The 15,701-nt window shown below is 38.0% G+C and overlaps 2 protein-coding genes across 10 annotated transcripts in view; one reads left to right on the top strand and one right to left on the bottom strand.

Annotated features, from left to right (window-relative positions):
- Nucleotides 1-15,701, bottom strand: part of ARID1B (AT-rich interaction domain 1B) — a 440,026-nt gene that overhangs the window by 92,799 nt on the left and 331,526 nt on the right. For 8 of the 9 annotated variants that reach the window (XM_070795595.1, XM_070795600.1, XM_070795596.1 and 5 more), the window contains one exon: nt 6,970-7,059. The exons of the other annotated variant lie outside the window; for it this stretch is intronic. In XM_070795595.1, coding sequence (XP_070651696.1) covers nt 6,970-7,059 — 90 coding nt within the window. The remainder of the gene's footprint in view (nt 1-6,969; nt 7,060-15,701) is intronic. 9 annotated transcript variants of the gene reach the window in all.
- On the top strand, nt 13,558-14,762 carry LOC109563442 (heterogeneous nuclear ribonucleoprotein A3-like). The gene has a single exon (XM_070795604.1). It carries the CDS (start codon nt 13,558-13,560, stop codon nt 14,488-14,490), a length of 933 nt encoding a protein of 310 aa, XP_070651705.1. The 3' UTR covers nt 14,491-14,762.

Below are 15,701 nucleotides of genomic sequence, written 5' to 3'. Positions count from 1 at the left end.
GTAGTGGTATTTATTTCCCTGAGCTCTTTGGTGAACAGATCTCTAGATAGCAGACTTAATAGGAATTCAATGCTAACCCTCAAACAATTCCTATACTTCTATTCCCTTCATTACTGACTAGCTTTGGTTTGGTCCACAATCCAGCCCAGAGGCAGAGTTCTGGGGCTGAAGAAATTAGAAACAACTTCTTAGATGGTCTCTCTTGTACGGTACCTCCCATTTGAGTTTATTTTCATCTGCCACCGATTATAAAAAAGGGATCCTCAATTAAGAGTGGAGGCTAAATTAATTGCATCTGGGGGTGAGGGTAGACTGTCATGAATGCCTTAACACGCTGATCTATTATATTTACACAACAAGGCTCGAGGAAAGGAATCTATTTTCTCTTTTTGACAATACCCTTGTCCTGAAAGGCAGCATCATTTTACAGTTAGTATGCTCACAATGTAAGTGATAAGAACCTTTACATGCAAGAACAAACAGACAGGTCGACTGGGAGATCCTTCTCTGAGAACCTCAGAGAAAGAGCGACAAAATAATTTCTGTAGTTTGCACACACACACACACACACAATCCCATTTCCAACTCCTTAACCATCATCTCGGTGGTCTCTTCCATTTCTATACTTACTGGTTAATCTGTTCTTGCAACTGAGTTAGGTCAATTAAGATGTACAAAAATAATTTTAAAAATTTCAAAACTGATTTTTGGTGTGCATATCACTAGGAAATAAGCCAGCAGCATTAAAAACTTTTCCAAAGTTTTACTTATTTCCCTTTAAATATTCTGGGGTTGTAAAGAACATGGTTGGCCTCTGGACAATGCACTTTACTGTGAGGCTCCAGGTGTGAGCACCCCATCTCAGACTGACACTTGTCTGTATGATTGTAGAAATATTTCTGGAAGAATGGAAGATGGAAGTGGTAGCTTTAATCTGGTGCAAGAGAGAGAAACACTGTGCTACAGCAAATGACTTATAATGGTAAAACTGAAAGAAGACATGTCAATATGGTACACTTTCTTAATTTCAGAGCAAGAAACATTTTGTTCTTTGGTTGTTCTGTGCTCTGAATAGATCTGAAACTTCTGAATGGTTGTGAAGGCTGAATTATTTCCTGTCGTTCAACTAAATCTTTGTTGAGCACCTATTATATAGAAGGTGCTGCTGTAGCATAAGGATGCAGCGCATAAATAAGATTTGGTTCTGGCCCTCAAGAGTTCAGTCTAATCTACAGAAAGACACTGGATTTATTTTAAGAGATCTCTTTCCTGTCCTTCCCATTAAAAAGGAAGAGAAAGATTTACCCCATCCAAATAGAATGTGCTTAGAAATTTGATGAGGAATTCTACTCATATGCTGAAAAGAAGTTAACATACACCATTAATGAGTGGGAATAAAACTTATCAAAGCATTTAACATTTGGGATTAATAACAGAACAAAGACATATTCTATTCAATCTGCATAAAATACCTAAGTTTGAAACCTTATACTTCAAAGTACACAGATTCTGATTCACCTTCTCATGGTAGCACACAAAAAGGACATCTAAATGCCTGAACTCACCCATTTGCTACATACTTTGTCTGGAAAATGGCACTATTTGTGTTTATAAAAATGGAGCTACTGATAAATATCACTGTGAATATCAGATTCCAAAGATGAGAATTTTGTGATTCATCTGACATACAGCTGTCAAGAACTAAGTTTGGCTGGATTAAATACTCAAGATACGTAAAACTGCAATATTTTGTTATTTTTTTCCTTGTTCTGAAACTACAGAATAGCTACACAACTTGTCTGCTGCTGCTGCTAAGTCGCTTCAGTCGTATCCGACTCTGTGCGACCCCACAGATGGCAGCCCACCAGGCTCCCCGTCCCTGAGATTCTCCAGGCAAGAACACTGGAGTGGGTTGCCATTTCCTTCTCCAATGCATGAAAGTGAAAAGTGAAAGTGAAATCGCTCAGTCGTATCTGACTCCTAGCGACCCCATGGACTGCAGCCTACCGGGCCTCTCTGTCCATGGGATTTTCCAGGCAAGAGTACTGGAGTGGGGTGCCGTTGCCTTCTCCGACACAACTTGTCTAGGCTGTCTAATTTTGGCACCACTGATACAGTAAAAGACAATTCTCAATTAGGTACAGTAATACTGTAGACTTTAACTATAAACCTATTTAAACAGTTGAGAGAGGAAGAAAGGTTGTCCTGTAGCTGGACAAGAATGAAGGCTGTGGGTGGGGGAACCCGATAATTCTGGAAAATCTCACCCAGGACGCCCTCCATATGGTCACGGAATGGTGCCTAAGTACTGCCTCCAGCAACAGAATATATTTCCTAGCACATCACAGTCTGGGAGCAGCATCAATTCTGCTTGCAAGCCATATCCAAAAGGGAAGGTTCTTAGTGGTTCTGCTTTCAGCATATCTCAAGGACTAATTAAATCCTCATTACTACCTTCTAATTATTCAAATACTATGGGATTACACTAAGGAAGTCCCTGCTGGCATACTAGATGAAAAGGGTTAAATAACCTATGTTGATTTTGAGAATCCAGATCTAGTTCAGACTTTCAGAAAACCACTAGCACTAACATGAATATTTAACTAGACACCACTGTGAAAATTAAAAGGGAATTCAATTAAAAGGTTTTCAAAAAATTAATTCCGAACCTCTCTACATCTGTCCAAATAAATAAGCCTTCTCGAAACGTTTTCACATAATTGCTAATCCAATAAACTAGAAGGGCATTTGCTAGTTTCATTAAGCTTAACATTTTACAGAGGTTAAAAATGTGATCATTTTGATGTTAATAATAATTATACTTATTTATCTACTCAGATGGCTATCCTATATTCCCTGCTAGAAAACAGGACAATCTACTAGTAAGCCATTTCTTACTGCCCTTTTCAAATTTTAAGATATGTTCAAGATTAAGAAATAAGGATATAGCGAATCTAAACATGTTGGCTACAGTTTTCTTGTAAAATATATTTCAGTATTTTAGGGTTATCTTAACTATTCTTCCAATGCCTTAGTTCATATAAGTCATAGTATTTGACTTTTTGGGTGAGAGCATGTTGTTATATGAGGTCTAGAGAGGAAAGATTTAGTTTAAATAAAAACCAATGGCAATACTAAGCTGAAGTTTTGACGTTTAAAAAGAACAAACATCAGTAATAAAAAAGTTAATACCAAAGAACTTTTTTTATTCACTTAGTAAGAAGCACCACATAGTATGCAAACAGGAGAGTATACATCAAGTTTTATACTGGGAAGTACACGAAACGTAGAGGAGACAATACTACATAAGGATAAAGAAGTCAATAGATCTTCAGAGTGTCTCCCTCCTTCCTGTAAATTCTGATGGCCATACCCACATACACCTTTGTAGATGGAAAACAGAAAACTATAGATACACTTATTTTTGCCTACACACAATGTGGGAAAATGAATTTGTGACTGCTGCTTTTTGATACACTTGACACCAGGACCACCAAGTAAAGAGGGGGTGGGCACCACAGGGTCCCAGGTCTAGATGGAGCACGGACTCTGTGCTCAACCTCGGGACAAGGAGATGGCCTTGCTGCTACCAGCATGGTTCAGACCCTAGGACAGCCTCAGATTTGCAAAATTCTCAACAGGGTATGTAATTTATTAATAAATGTTCTTCCTGAATGGGAATATAAAGATCAAACCCCCAAAATGACAGCAGAGCAAGACAGCAACTTCTTGAGCCTGAAGGGACTGAGCACCAGGGTGGTAGGTCAGCCCGGCTGACCCCCGCAAGGAGTGTGGGAAGGACCCAGAACATTGCACTCCACAGGAAAGCAGGCTTTCCTGAGTCTCTTGTTTTGTGCTGGTGTCTCTGGGCAAGTGTGTTTCTGGATTGTTCGCCATTAAAGTAAATCTATCTCCTATGGGTATGTTAAAGAAAATGTGTATAATTGTGGAATTTTACTCTCTTATAATCTTGTTAAAACATTAAGTGTAAAAGGAAGTGTTTAGCTTGGTTATTTTAGCACTCAGCAGTACAGAAGCTGTGCCTTATCTTGTTTATCAGGGTCCATGGTTTCTGAGAAAGAATACATTTTTAAAAATAAGATGCTAACTCAATGTATTCTTTTCCTCTTCTTTCATTACTTCCTTAAATAAGGGCAGAGGGTATAACTTATGAAGGTATATGCTAAGTCACTTCAGTTGTGTCCGACTCTTAGCGACCCCATGGACTGCAGCCTACCAGGCTCCTCCGTCCATGGGATTTTCCAAGCAAGAATACTGGAGTGGGGTGCCATTGCCTTCTCCGATAAAGGTATAAAGTAAGTTAAATTACATGGGAATCAATACTGGGGAATTTTATAGTAAAGGCTTTCTTAGATTTACTTTGCACTATATATATTGTTGGTACATACCAAATGATGGTAAAACAAACAAAAAATGCTTTTCATTATTGTATCAAATCCTTAAAATGATTATGTCATCTGCCATTAAAACACATGATCAAATGTTATCAGGCAGGAGCTAACATATCTTCCTAGATTTAAACAAAGTCATTAAAAAAAAAGTACTTGCTACCCAATTTTAGAGGAAATTTAACTCATACACGGCAAAGCACCATCCAAGGGATGCACATGGTGCCTCCAGCACAGTCTCAGGGAAGTTAGAAGAACATGTTCATAAAAATCAATTCAGATTTAGCACATTATAAAAGTCATCTTTTACTATTTGAAGGAAATGGTCATTAAAACTAGCCTGGTTGTCAGTTATGTATCCACTACTAGTTACCAAAATCACACTATACATAAGAGGGGGAAAAAAACTCAAACATATCAACAAGTGGTTTCCATACAGTGACACCAGAGGAATACCTTGGATTTTGTCTTGCAAGGCTAAAAGTTTGATTTAACTACATTTCCTGTCATCTTGTCCTTCACATTCAGCATTCTACACTTTAAAATTTCTCAAATGTGTATCAGGTGGAAGGGGCTGAAAAGACACTGGAGAATGTAGAAGAGGGGTTCTTTTTCAGTTTGTAGCAATAAAGGTTTATTGTAGGATTTCCAAATAAAGTACCTCTTATTTTCCAATGCTTACAAAATAAGCAGAATTCTCCCAGTAGGAATGATGTTACAGGTTTATGGTGAAAATGAAACAACAAATATCTTCATTTTAGCTCTGGGTCTGGCCTGAGTGGGCTTTCAGTACAGGATAATTTTCTCTATTCTTTTTTACTTCACTTCCTTGACCCAGTACCACAAGGCAGGTACAAACGATAGCCACGAAAAGGGAGTCTGGGGAAACTCCCACTGGCTTGGCTCCAGGGCTCCTTCCAGAAGCGTCTGTCATGTTTCCCAGACAACAGAGCCATAGGGGAGTTAACACAGAACAAGCGATTCATAGCGAGGATGTGACATACAAGACCGATTTACAGGAGGCCACAGTGGAAAGTTGACAGAGAAACAAATACACACATCATACAATGATTAAAACACACTATAGCATCATTATAAAGCAGTGGTTCTTGAGTATGGTCCTTGGACCAGCAGCATCAGCAGCACTGGGGAACTGGTCAGAGATGTGGATTTTCTGATGCAGAATCAGAAACCTGCAGTGTGGCCTAGTAATCCAGCTTAACAAGTTCTCCAGATGGTTCTCATGCACTCTAAAGCTTAAAAACCACTACTACTCCATTATTAAAACATATCATAGTATTTTGATAAGGGAATTAAAGTATTAACTGCACATTAAATGATAATAAAAAGTTAAATATGTAAAGGTATTGAAATTAAAATTTCATTTTATTCCTACTAAACATTTATTTTAACACAAATGATGTAGAGATAAGGGTAATCCATCTTTTTACTGGTATTATTTTCTAAATAACATGTTGCTGAGTTTTTAGTATGTAAAATAACTGAAAGTTCATCTAATTAGAAACAAATTATCATCTTTACAACTCATACAGAAATAATTATAAACATTAGGGGTCAGGAGCCTTTAAATACTAGCTACCAAGCCAGCAACTTTTGTCTTCCTGGCAAGTGAGAGAGGAAGTAGAGTGAAGGAAAGTGGCATCTCCATTGTGGGGGGCGGGGCAGGTGGGCAAGGCCTGACTCGTGGGCAGTAGGAGGCGGTGACCAGGCACAGCACTAGATGGTGCAGCACGCCTGTCAATCCTGTCTACACTCATTGGACTAAAATCACCATCTCCACCTTCAATAAGAGTAACTTTCCCTCCAAAAGGGGGAAACAAGACAGAAGCAAACTGATGAAGGACTAAGGCCTCAGTCAAGGCAATAATATATGGGGGTCAACTTGCAGAACTGAGTGAAAGGTCAGAGTCTGCAGATGCGGGACAACCTGAATGCTCAGGAAAAGCTCACATTGCTTTTTCTGGCTCTGACACGAACTAGTCTCTGAGAATGAGAAGGTCATATAGAACCTCTACGGTCCTCAATTTCTTTATTCATAAATTGAGATGAATGGACTCTACAGTCTTCCAGGTCAGCTCCATTTCTGAGATCCTATAATTCTACAAGATAAGGTTTTACTATGCATTTAAAAATTTACTGTTAAATATCATGGGATAAGTAATTGATCAAAACAGCTAAACAGATGCACTTTACTTCATTAGGACCAATATCAAAATTGAATCATTAACAGTCATTTTTACACAGCTAGATCAAATATCAGACTGCAGTAATGTTTAAACTATACTTCCTGGTTCTATGTGGACACGCAGATTCTCTGGACCTTGAACTGGGATTTGGTAAAACCACCCAATCTACCAGAAACCATCCTTCTTTTCAGTATTTATTGTTATATGTAGGTTCTTAGGTATTTCTTTCATCTGATGAGAAAATGTAATAGCCTTTAAAAAAATGTGTATAAGCAGGTACATAGGTAGCAAACTCACTTAAACCTTACACACTCAAAACATGAAGGTATGTAAGATATGAACTGAAGACCAACCTCTTTCCTGTGGCATTGGTGACTGGCTCAAGGCAGGATGAGAACTGGATTCTGACTGGCTCCCAGGTGGCTGAGGGGGCATCTGACTTCCTGTAAAAACACAGGAGAGGAAGTGGGGATAGGGAACCCTCTGCATTAATGTCACAATTGTGTAAAACCCAAGACACAGTTAAATGTATTTAATCTTCATGATCACAAAAGGTATTGCTCCACAAAGAAAAACATACAGCTCAAAGAGAGTGATATTTTATACTTTTTTTTGTAAAACAAAGAGGAAGCATGCATAAACATATTTATCAAATCACCTCCTGAAAAGTTCAATTTTCTACTGTATGAGTTCCCAAATTCACAAATCAATCTACAAGCTCAAATCTCGAGACATACTTCTACCATACGTTTAACAAAATCCCAGATTGATGAAGTCAACTCAGACTCCCAAGTGGGCAGGCAGCATAGTGGCCAACAATCTTTCATGAGTAATATTTACTTAATATAGCAATAACAACTGACTTCTAAAAACTTCTAAGTCAATCATAGATTCCACAAAAACTTAGAAGGAAAGCTCAATTAAAAGACACACAACTATAAAATATAGTGTACATTATCACTAAAGAAGAAACACTATTCTGTACCTTTTAATCTTTATTGCTAACAGAGCAATAGTGTCTATTTACCACCTATTTGATTTCCATTTAATTTTTGCTTTTTGTCTTTTCAAACTATAAGGTAAGCGCCATGAGACAGGAATCAAGTTGTTTAATTCTTTAGTCCCTCCATCAGCATAACAAATAATTAATAAATCTTTGTTATTTCATGGTCCTTAATCTGAGAATAGGAATTAAAGCAAAACACTTTAATTAACTTTATTAAAACAAAAAACTTTATTTTATTAACTAAAGACAGTGAATTATATGAGGTCTAGAGACATGATTTTTTAGCTTAAGAACAATCAGCTCACTTTCTGCCTCAGAAGTATAGATACATTTCTGAGAGTAAAAGTACTATAAAGTAACAAAGGCAGTTGAATTTAGCATAATCCTCAAAGGGATTCATTTGTGTTTTGTTTGAATGAATTTGTTTGTTTGAATGAATTCATTCATTTATTTACTCTTAGACATCTGCAGTAAATTAGTATTAGTACCAAATAAATAAAGCAAAAATACTTACATTTGGGTAAAAACAACTTCTAGGGTAAACACTGCCATCAACTTGGCTACAGATACACAAAAGTTGCTGTGTGTCCACTCAGGGTCATGTGCTTCCTATGAAATACCCTACGGCCCCTAAGCTCCAGTCCATTTAGAAATTTAAAGCACTCTGCAGCCAAATACTGACTTTTTAAAATGTCACTGGGGAATCAATTGCAGTAAGATAGTAAGTGCTTACATTTTAATGATTGTTTCTACATGACAGACTGAATTCATAGACTCATGACAGTAAAAACAAAACAAAACAAAACACAGTGATTCTAAGGACACCACTGCTTACACTATACATGCCCCAGGCACTGCTCTTATATACCATATTTCAAGTAAACATAAAAAAGGCTGTAAGAAAGCTCATGAATTTATAAAATACTGCCATATTCAAGCAGCACTAGTGGTTGTCTGGTGCATTTCTAAGAGATCTCGCTTTAAAGCTATGAGTTACCTACTCATTTATTAAATCTGTCCTTTAAAGAAACAAAGAGCCTTTTCATGGTAACGATAGACTTGCCCAAACTGTTTTAAATTCTCCATTTGGTTTCAATCCCTGTCTTTCCATCAGTAGTTTCATAGTTACTAAGAAATAACTTCATCTCCCATTAGCATAGGTATAAAGCATAGTCACAGCAGATGACTGTGACATGATCAGAAAACATGTTTGAGAAATGTAATACAGATGATCCATTTCTGTCCACTGTCCATATAAAGAAGACAATTCAGAGCTTTTTGAACCAAATGAAATGACTAAACACCTCTCGAACCACAGATTTCTATATGTCATATGTATGATGTTAAGTAAAACCTTTTAAACAAAGTGTGGTTAACTATTTTAAAAGAGAATGTTTCATATGTAATAAATAAACCAAATTCATGAGAAGGCTTTAACAGTAAAACTAAGTGTTTAAAGAAAGTCTCATTTTCCCCCTAGTTTGTGTCTATGATGACGTAAGCACAACGTGGTGACGTAAGCACAACGTGGTGACATAAGCACTATCTGTGAGGTAGAACAAATTTCACCACTTCACATGGAGGTATTCACTCTTCAATGGCTATGTACATAATACTGTCCAAAATTTCTGGTGCAACTAAAAAATGAAACATCAGTAAATGACCTTAATGTCTGCTTTTGCCAACTTAAAATTCTAAGCACAAGCTTATATTAAAATTTTTTACAGAAGAGCTCTTATGTGCAATTAATTTAAGACTCAGAGTAAAGCTATAAAGCCAGTATAAGAGTGCTGTGCTCAGTTGTGCTCAACTCTTTGTCAGACTCCTCTGTCCATGGGATTCTCCAGGCAAGAATACTGGAGTGGGTTGTCAGTTCCTCCCTGAGGGGATCTTCGCAACCTAGGGATAGAACCTGCATCTTTTACATTTTTTGCATTGGCAGGTGGATTCTTTACCACTAGCACCACCTGTATAAGGGGCTGTCATATATCCCTTAGCCCACCTCTCCTAGTGATCACACCTTATAGAACCTTTATATAATTATCAAGAGGAACTTAAAATGGTAAGAAATTATTAAAGATATTTGAATTTTACCATTTTTTCCAGTCAGTGCTTCATTTTCCCTTCTAGGGTCTCAGATTGCATCTAGTTGTTATTTCTCCTCGGTCTCCTTCAGTCTAATCTGTCTTTCCTTATATTTATGACCTTGATGCTTTTGAAGAGTTCAGATAAGTCGTTTCGTAGAATGTTCCTCAATTTGGTTTAGTCTGTTACTGTGTCAGGATTGAAGCAAGGTAATGCATTTTGGGACGAGTATGACAAAAGTGTTGTGCTCTTTTCAGTTCATTCTACCAAGAGGTTAATGACATTGACGTTTCACTTGTGGTGACTTTTGCCTTGATTACTTGGCAAAGCTGTTGTCTACCAAGCGCCAATAAAAAGTTACTGCATTTTGCTCTTTGTAGTTGATGAGTATCTTAGGGGAGATATTGAGACTCTGCAAATTCTCTGTCTCCTCAATCTTGTACCCACTAATTTTAGCATCCATTAGAGAATCCTGTCTGCAGCATTTACTACAATGGTGCTTGCTAATGGTAATTCTTTATTTCCCTCTTTCCTTCCACGTTTGTGAATGGGAATCTACTATGAGGAAGAATGATCCCTTCTTCTCCACTTGTTTAGATATTTATTAGACTGCTTCTATCCATATGGACTCAATGTGGCAGACACATCAGAGAATGACTTCCAATGAGTCAAATTCCTATGTAATCTCCACTTTTTCACTGAGGGCAAAACCTGTGACTTGGTTTCTAATCAAAGAATATAACAGAAGTGATGGGATATCATTTCTAAAATTATTTTATATGGCAAAATTAAAGGGATTTTATAGACATAATTAAAGTCCATAATTGGTTGACTTTGAAATAATCAAACGGGAAGTAACCCTGTGAGGCATGATGCCAAGAAATGGCTTAGGCCTTCTTTGAGCTGAAGGATGCTCCCAATGGCCTTGACGAAGTAAGCTTCTATGATGGGAACTGAGCTGCACGGCAAGGACAAGGCAGCCTCTGGAACTTCAGGGCCTCACTTCTACAAACACTAGAAACAAATTCTTCCAAACAGTCTGAATGAGACTAGAAGCAAAGTATCCCTGAGTTGAGCCTCCAGATGAATATGAGACAACCCAACACTTGCTTGGACTAGAGCCTTTCAACCCTGAGAAGAGGACCTAGTGAGGCTGTGAATGGACTCATGACCAGGGAAAATGCGAGATCAATAAATGTGTGTTGCTTTATGCTGCTAAATTGTGATTTGTCATACTGAACAGAAAACTCACACACTCATGGATTAAAATCCAATTGTGCCATTATTTTGTTGCTCAAGTTGTTCCAGCTTTGACCATTAGAAGCTCCTTCAAATCTTTATTTTTTAGAAGTCACAAGGAATTCCAGGCTCATCTTTTATTTTCCTCACCCCAGTTCTATAATCAGTCACCTCTCCTCAGAGCTCTGGTTCTTTTTAGTGGAGAATGGTGTTAAGAGACTAAAATCTGGGCATTGGGCCTACTCATTATTTCTGAGGAGTTACTGCTTCTAGCCTCTCTCAGTGAAGAGATCATGTACACCAATGTGTACATATATACTCTATACCTCAGTATTTGTGTGTGTATAAAATCATGAGTTTGGGGCTTCCCTAGTGGCTCAGTGGTAAAGAAACTGCCTGCCAGTGAAGGAGATCCAAGAGACCTGGGTTCAATCCCTGAGTTGGGAAGATACCCTGGAGAAGGAAATGGCAACCCAATCCAGGGTTCTTGCCTGGAAAATTCCATGGACCGAGGAGTGTTGGTGGGCTGTAGTCCAGGGGGTTGCAAAGAGTTGGACATGACTGAGCAACTGCACACACACACACTATTGTATTTGGTTAGCTTAGTATTTTCCTTAGAATTTTAACACTAGAAGAGGTTTTGAGGGAATTTTTCTAATTAAAAATAGCTTTTAAGAACTAAATCAAAATAATCATCAATGAAACATTTGAAAGAACAAAACATTAGGATTTTAGTTTATAACAAAACTGAGAGAGACAGGCTAATAAGTATACTTTTGGTTAATTAGCACACATCTAGTAATTGTATAACTTACAGTGGACGTCCCAAGACATGAATATATTACAGCCTGGTATACTTCATAGACCAAGATGGTGGGGCAGTCAGGACTCACAAGTTTAAGTTCTGTTTCTTATAGGCAACACAGTCTTAACACTCCCCATAGTTCTTATCTTACTTCTCTGTGTCATTTGTCCTATTCTCACCTGAACATAAATTATGTGAGTACTAAGAACTCTGTTTTTTTCCCTACTATATCCTTTGAACCAGACATATAAGTAAGCATTCAGTAAATATTTGTTGATTAAATAAATGTGTGGCTGATTGATTACTCCAGAAACCAAGTGCAGACTAATAGTTAGTTAGATCTTTATAAGTTATCAGTGATCATGTAGCTTTATCTTACTATTCCAGAGTAGGAACAGGCAAACTCTTCCCTATAAACTGCCAGACAGGATACATTTCAGGTTTTGCAGGCCATATGTTCTCTGTCTCAACCATTCACCTCAGCTGCTGTCGTGCAAAAGAAGCCACAGACAACATGTAAACAGAGCAGCATAAATAAAACTTTATTTACAAAAACAGGTGGCAAGCTGGATTTGTCCCAAAGGTGGTAGTTGCTGATCCCTATACTAAACTACAATATCATTAAAGAAACATTCAGGAACACTTGCTCAGAAAGTCAGTAAACATCAAATGGCATTTATTAACAACAGTGATGACTTAGAAAGCCAGCACATCCTCCAAACTTAGTAAAGAGGCCTACATAAATAAATGCCAGTAAGAATTTCGTTTGTGCCCTCTTCCAAATCAGATCTAGTATAGGGTGCCCTGGATTCCCCAGCACTTAATTCGAGTGCAATTGTAAGATTTAAATGGCAAGTGCATTTAGCAGATATATTTTTAGAGAAGCAATTCCTTGCAGTTTTATGCTCCCAACTTTCTTTGGCCAGACTGAAACAAATAAATCAGAACTATTGATCAGATGCAATCATATTTAACTTATATTCTATCACTGTTGTGTTGGGGCAGCAGAGAATAAACATGAGATAAATAGGATTTCTACATTAATCATTTATTGAGGCCAAAATTTCCCTGGGTTAATTCCTTTCTAAATTACTATAGCATATAACAACAGGAACTCAGTAAGAACAAGCACACTAACTCTGAACTACAACAGCCTCTGGCAAGCAAATCACTCACCTTTTTAAAAGTAATACCATGCTATCTCTAAATAATACTAATAGACAAAGAAATACCCAGAAATCTCATTTTTCAAAAGTTGTAGTGGCCAGGAGAAAAGCATTGCTTCCCTTCACGCTGTTGTCACTTAAAAAAAAAAAAAATCAACCTAAGATGGATTTGGGCTTCCCTTGTGGCTCAGCTGGTAAAGAATCCACCTGCAATGTGGGAGACCTGGGTTCGATCTCTGAGTTGGGCAGATCCCCCGGAGAAGGGAAAGGCTACCCACTCCAGTATTCTGGCCTAGAAAATTCCATGAATTGTATAATCCATGGGGTCACAAAGAGTTGGACACGACTGAGTGAATTCACTTTCACAAGATGGATTTAGTCAACCTAGATGGAATAATGATATAATTAATCAACAGGGTAAATCTGGAGTTTTAATGACAGACACTACCTGATTTCAACTTTCCTGCCTGGAATCCATTCTCCCTCTCCAATTTTACTACATTAACTGACACTGGAAAAAAGTGGATAAAGACATAGCAACATCTGGAAAGCATATTTATTTGTCTTAACAATTTCTTACATAAATTGGAGATGGTTTTAGTTGAATGTAAAAAATGACATTAAGAAAAACCACTCCGTGATGAGAGACCCCAAAACAAAACGTTCCAGGGGCTTTGGTTTTGTGACTTATTCTTGTGTTGAAGAAGTGGATGCAGCGATGTATGCTCGACCGCACAAGCGTGTAGTGGAACCAAAGAGAGCTGTTTCTAGAGAGGATTCTGTAAAGCCTGGTGCCCATCTAACAGTGAAGAAAATTTTTGTTGGTGGTATTAAAGAAGATACAGAAGAATATAATTTGAGAGACTGCTTTGAAAAGTATGGCAAGATTGAAACCATAGAAGTTATGGAAGACAGGCAGAGTGGGAAAAAGAGAGGATTTGCTTTTGTAACTTTTGATGATCATGATACAGTTGATAAAATTGTTGTTCAGAAATACCACACCATTAATGGGCATAATTGTGAAGTGAAAAAGGCCCTTTCTAAACAAGAGATGCAATCTGCTGGATCACAAAGAGGTCGTGGAGGTGGATCTGGCAACTTTATGGGTCGTGGAGGAAACTTTGGAGGTGGTGGAGAAAACTTTGGCCGTGGTGGAAACTTTGGTGGAAGAGGAGGCTATGGTGGTGGAGGTGGTGGCAGCAGAGGGAGCTATGGAGGAGGCGATGGTGGATATAATGGATTTGGAGGGGATGGTGGCAACTATGGCGGTGGTCCTGGTTATAGTAGTAGAGGAGGTTACGGTGGTGGTGGACCAGGAGGATATGGAAACCAAGGTGGTGGATATGGTGGCGGTGGTGGAGGATATGATGGTTACAATGAAGGAGGAAACTTTGGAGCTAACTATGGTGGTGGTGGAAACTATAATGATTTTGGAAATTATAGTGGACAACAGCAGTCAAATTATGGACCCATGAAAGGGGGTAGTTTTGGTGGAAGAAGCTCGGGCAGTCCCTATGGTGGTGGTTATGGATCTGGTGGTGGAAGTGGTGGATATGGTAGCAGAAGGTTCTAAAAACTCAGAAGAAAAGGGCTATAGTTCTTAGCAGGAGAGCGAGGAGTTGTCAGGAAAGCTGCAGGTTACTTTGAGACAGTCGTCCCAAATGCGTTAGAGGAACTGTAAAAATCTGCCACAGAAGGAACGATGATCCATAGTCAGAAAAGTTACTGCAGCTTAAACAGGAAACCCTTCTTGTTCAGGACTGTCATAGCCACAGTTTGCAAAAAGTGCAGCTATTGATTAATGCAATGTAGTGTCAATTAGATGTACATTCCTGAGGTCTTTTATCTGTTTTAGCTTTGTCTTTTTCTTTTTCTTTTCCTTACACCAGGTATATTGCCCTGTAAATTGTGGTAGTGGTACCAGGAATAAAAAATTAAGGAATTAAAAAAAAAAAGAAAAACCACTCTGTACTTACTATATACAAGGCACTGTACTAAATGATATTTCACCATTAGTATTTCAAGAGGATTGGCTTCTTAAAATTAACATGAAATGACACATTGACTCACAGAGACCTTAACGATTTTGTTAGCCCATCTTGCTCAATAAAGATCGTTAGGGTATGTGGGGATCATGAGGTGTTTAGTGACAAAAACTTGGATCTAAATTTAGTTTTTTAAATTAATAAGGGTAACACAGGCTTGTTAGAAAACACACGACCTGCAAATTATGTGATTTAAATTGCCAGCTGAGGCTGTTGTTGAATATTGAGAAGAAATGAGGAATATTTCCATTTTGTGAATAATTCTATGACCACATTCTTTCCCTGGAATGCTGCTACAAAAATCAATATATATTTTATATATAGAATTTTGAGCAATTAGCAACTGAATTATTCTCCCAGTTTTTAAGAAATCTTGGTAGTCACTAACTTTAGTGAGGAGTTGCTGTTGTTTTTTTTTTTTAAAGTATACGTTGTAAAAATTACTGCTATCAATTACGAATACATCACAGTCATGATCAATTTTCATTTTGCACTGTCATTCATTATTCAATTCTGTCCATCCCAAACTAAGACATTGGGTTGCATTTTTCTAATACATCCTCATACTTCACGTTATGGAAATCAGCTCTCTCAAGCAGAACATGAGACTCCTTTGCCACAGTCTGACTTTATAGATTTTCTGGAGGATATAATTTCTTATATTTTGCAGCTGCTGCTGCTGCTTCAGTCGCGTCCGACTCTGTGCGACCCCATAGACGGCAGCCCACCAGGCTCCCCC

This window comes from Bos indicus, chromosome 9 (assembly GCF_029378745.1).
Source record: "Bos indicus isolate NIAB-ARS_2022 breed Sahiwal x Tharparkar chromosome 9, NIAB-ARS_B.indTharparkar_mat_pri_1.0, whole genome shotgun sequence".
NCBI lineage: Eukaryota > Metazoa > Chordata > Mammalia > Artiodactyla > Bovidae > Bos > Bos indicus.
The sequence above is the reverse complement of the archived record's forward strand: the minus strand, read 5'-3'. Positions and strand labels throughout refer to the sequence as shown.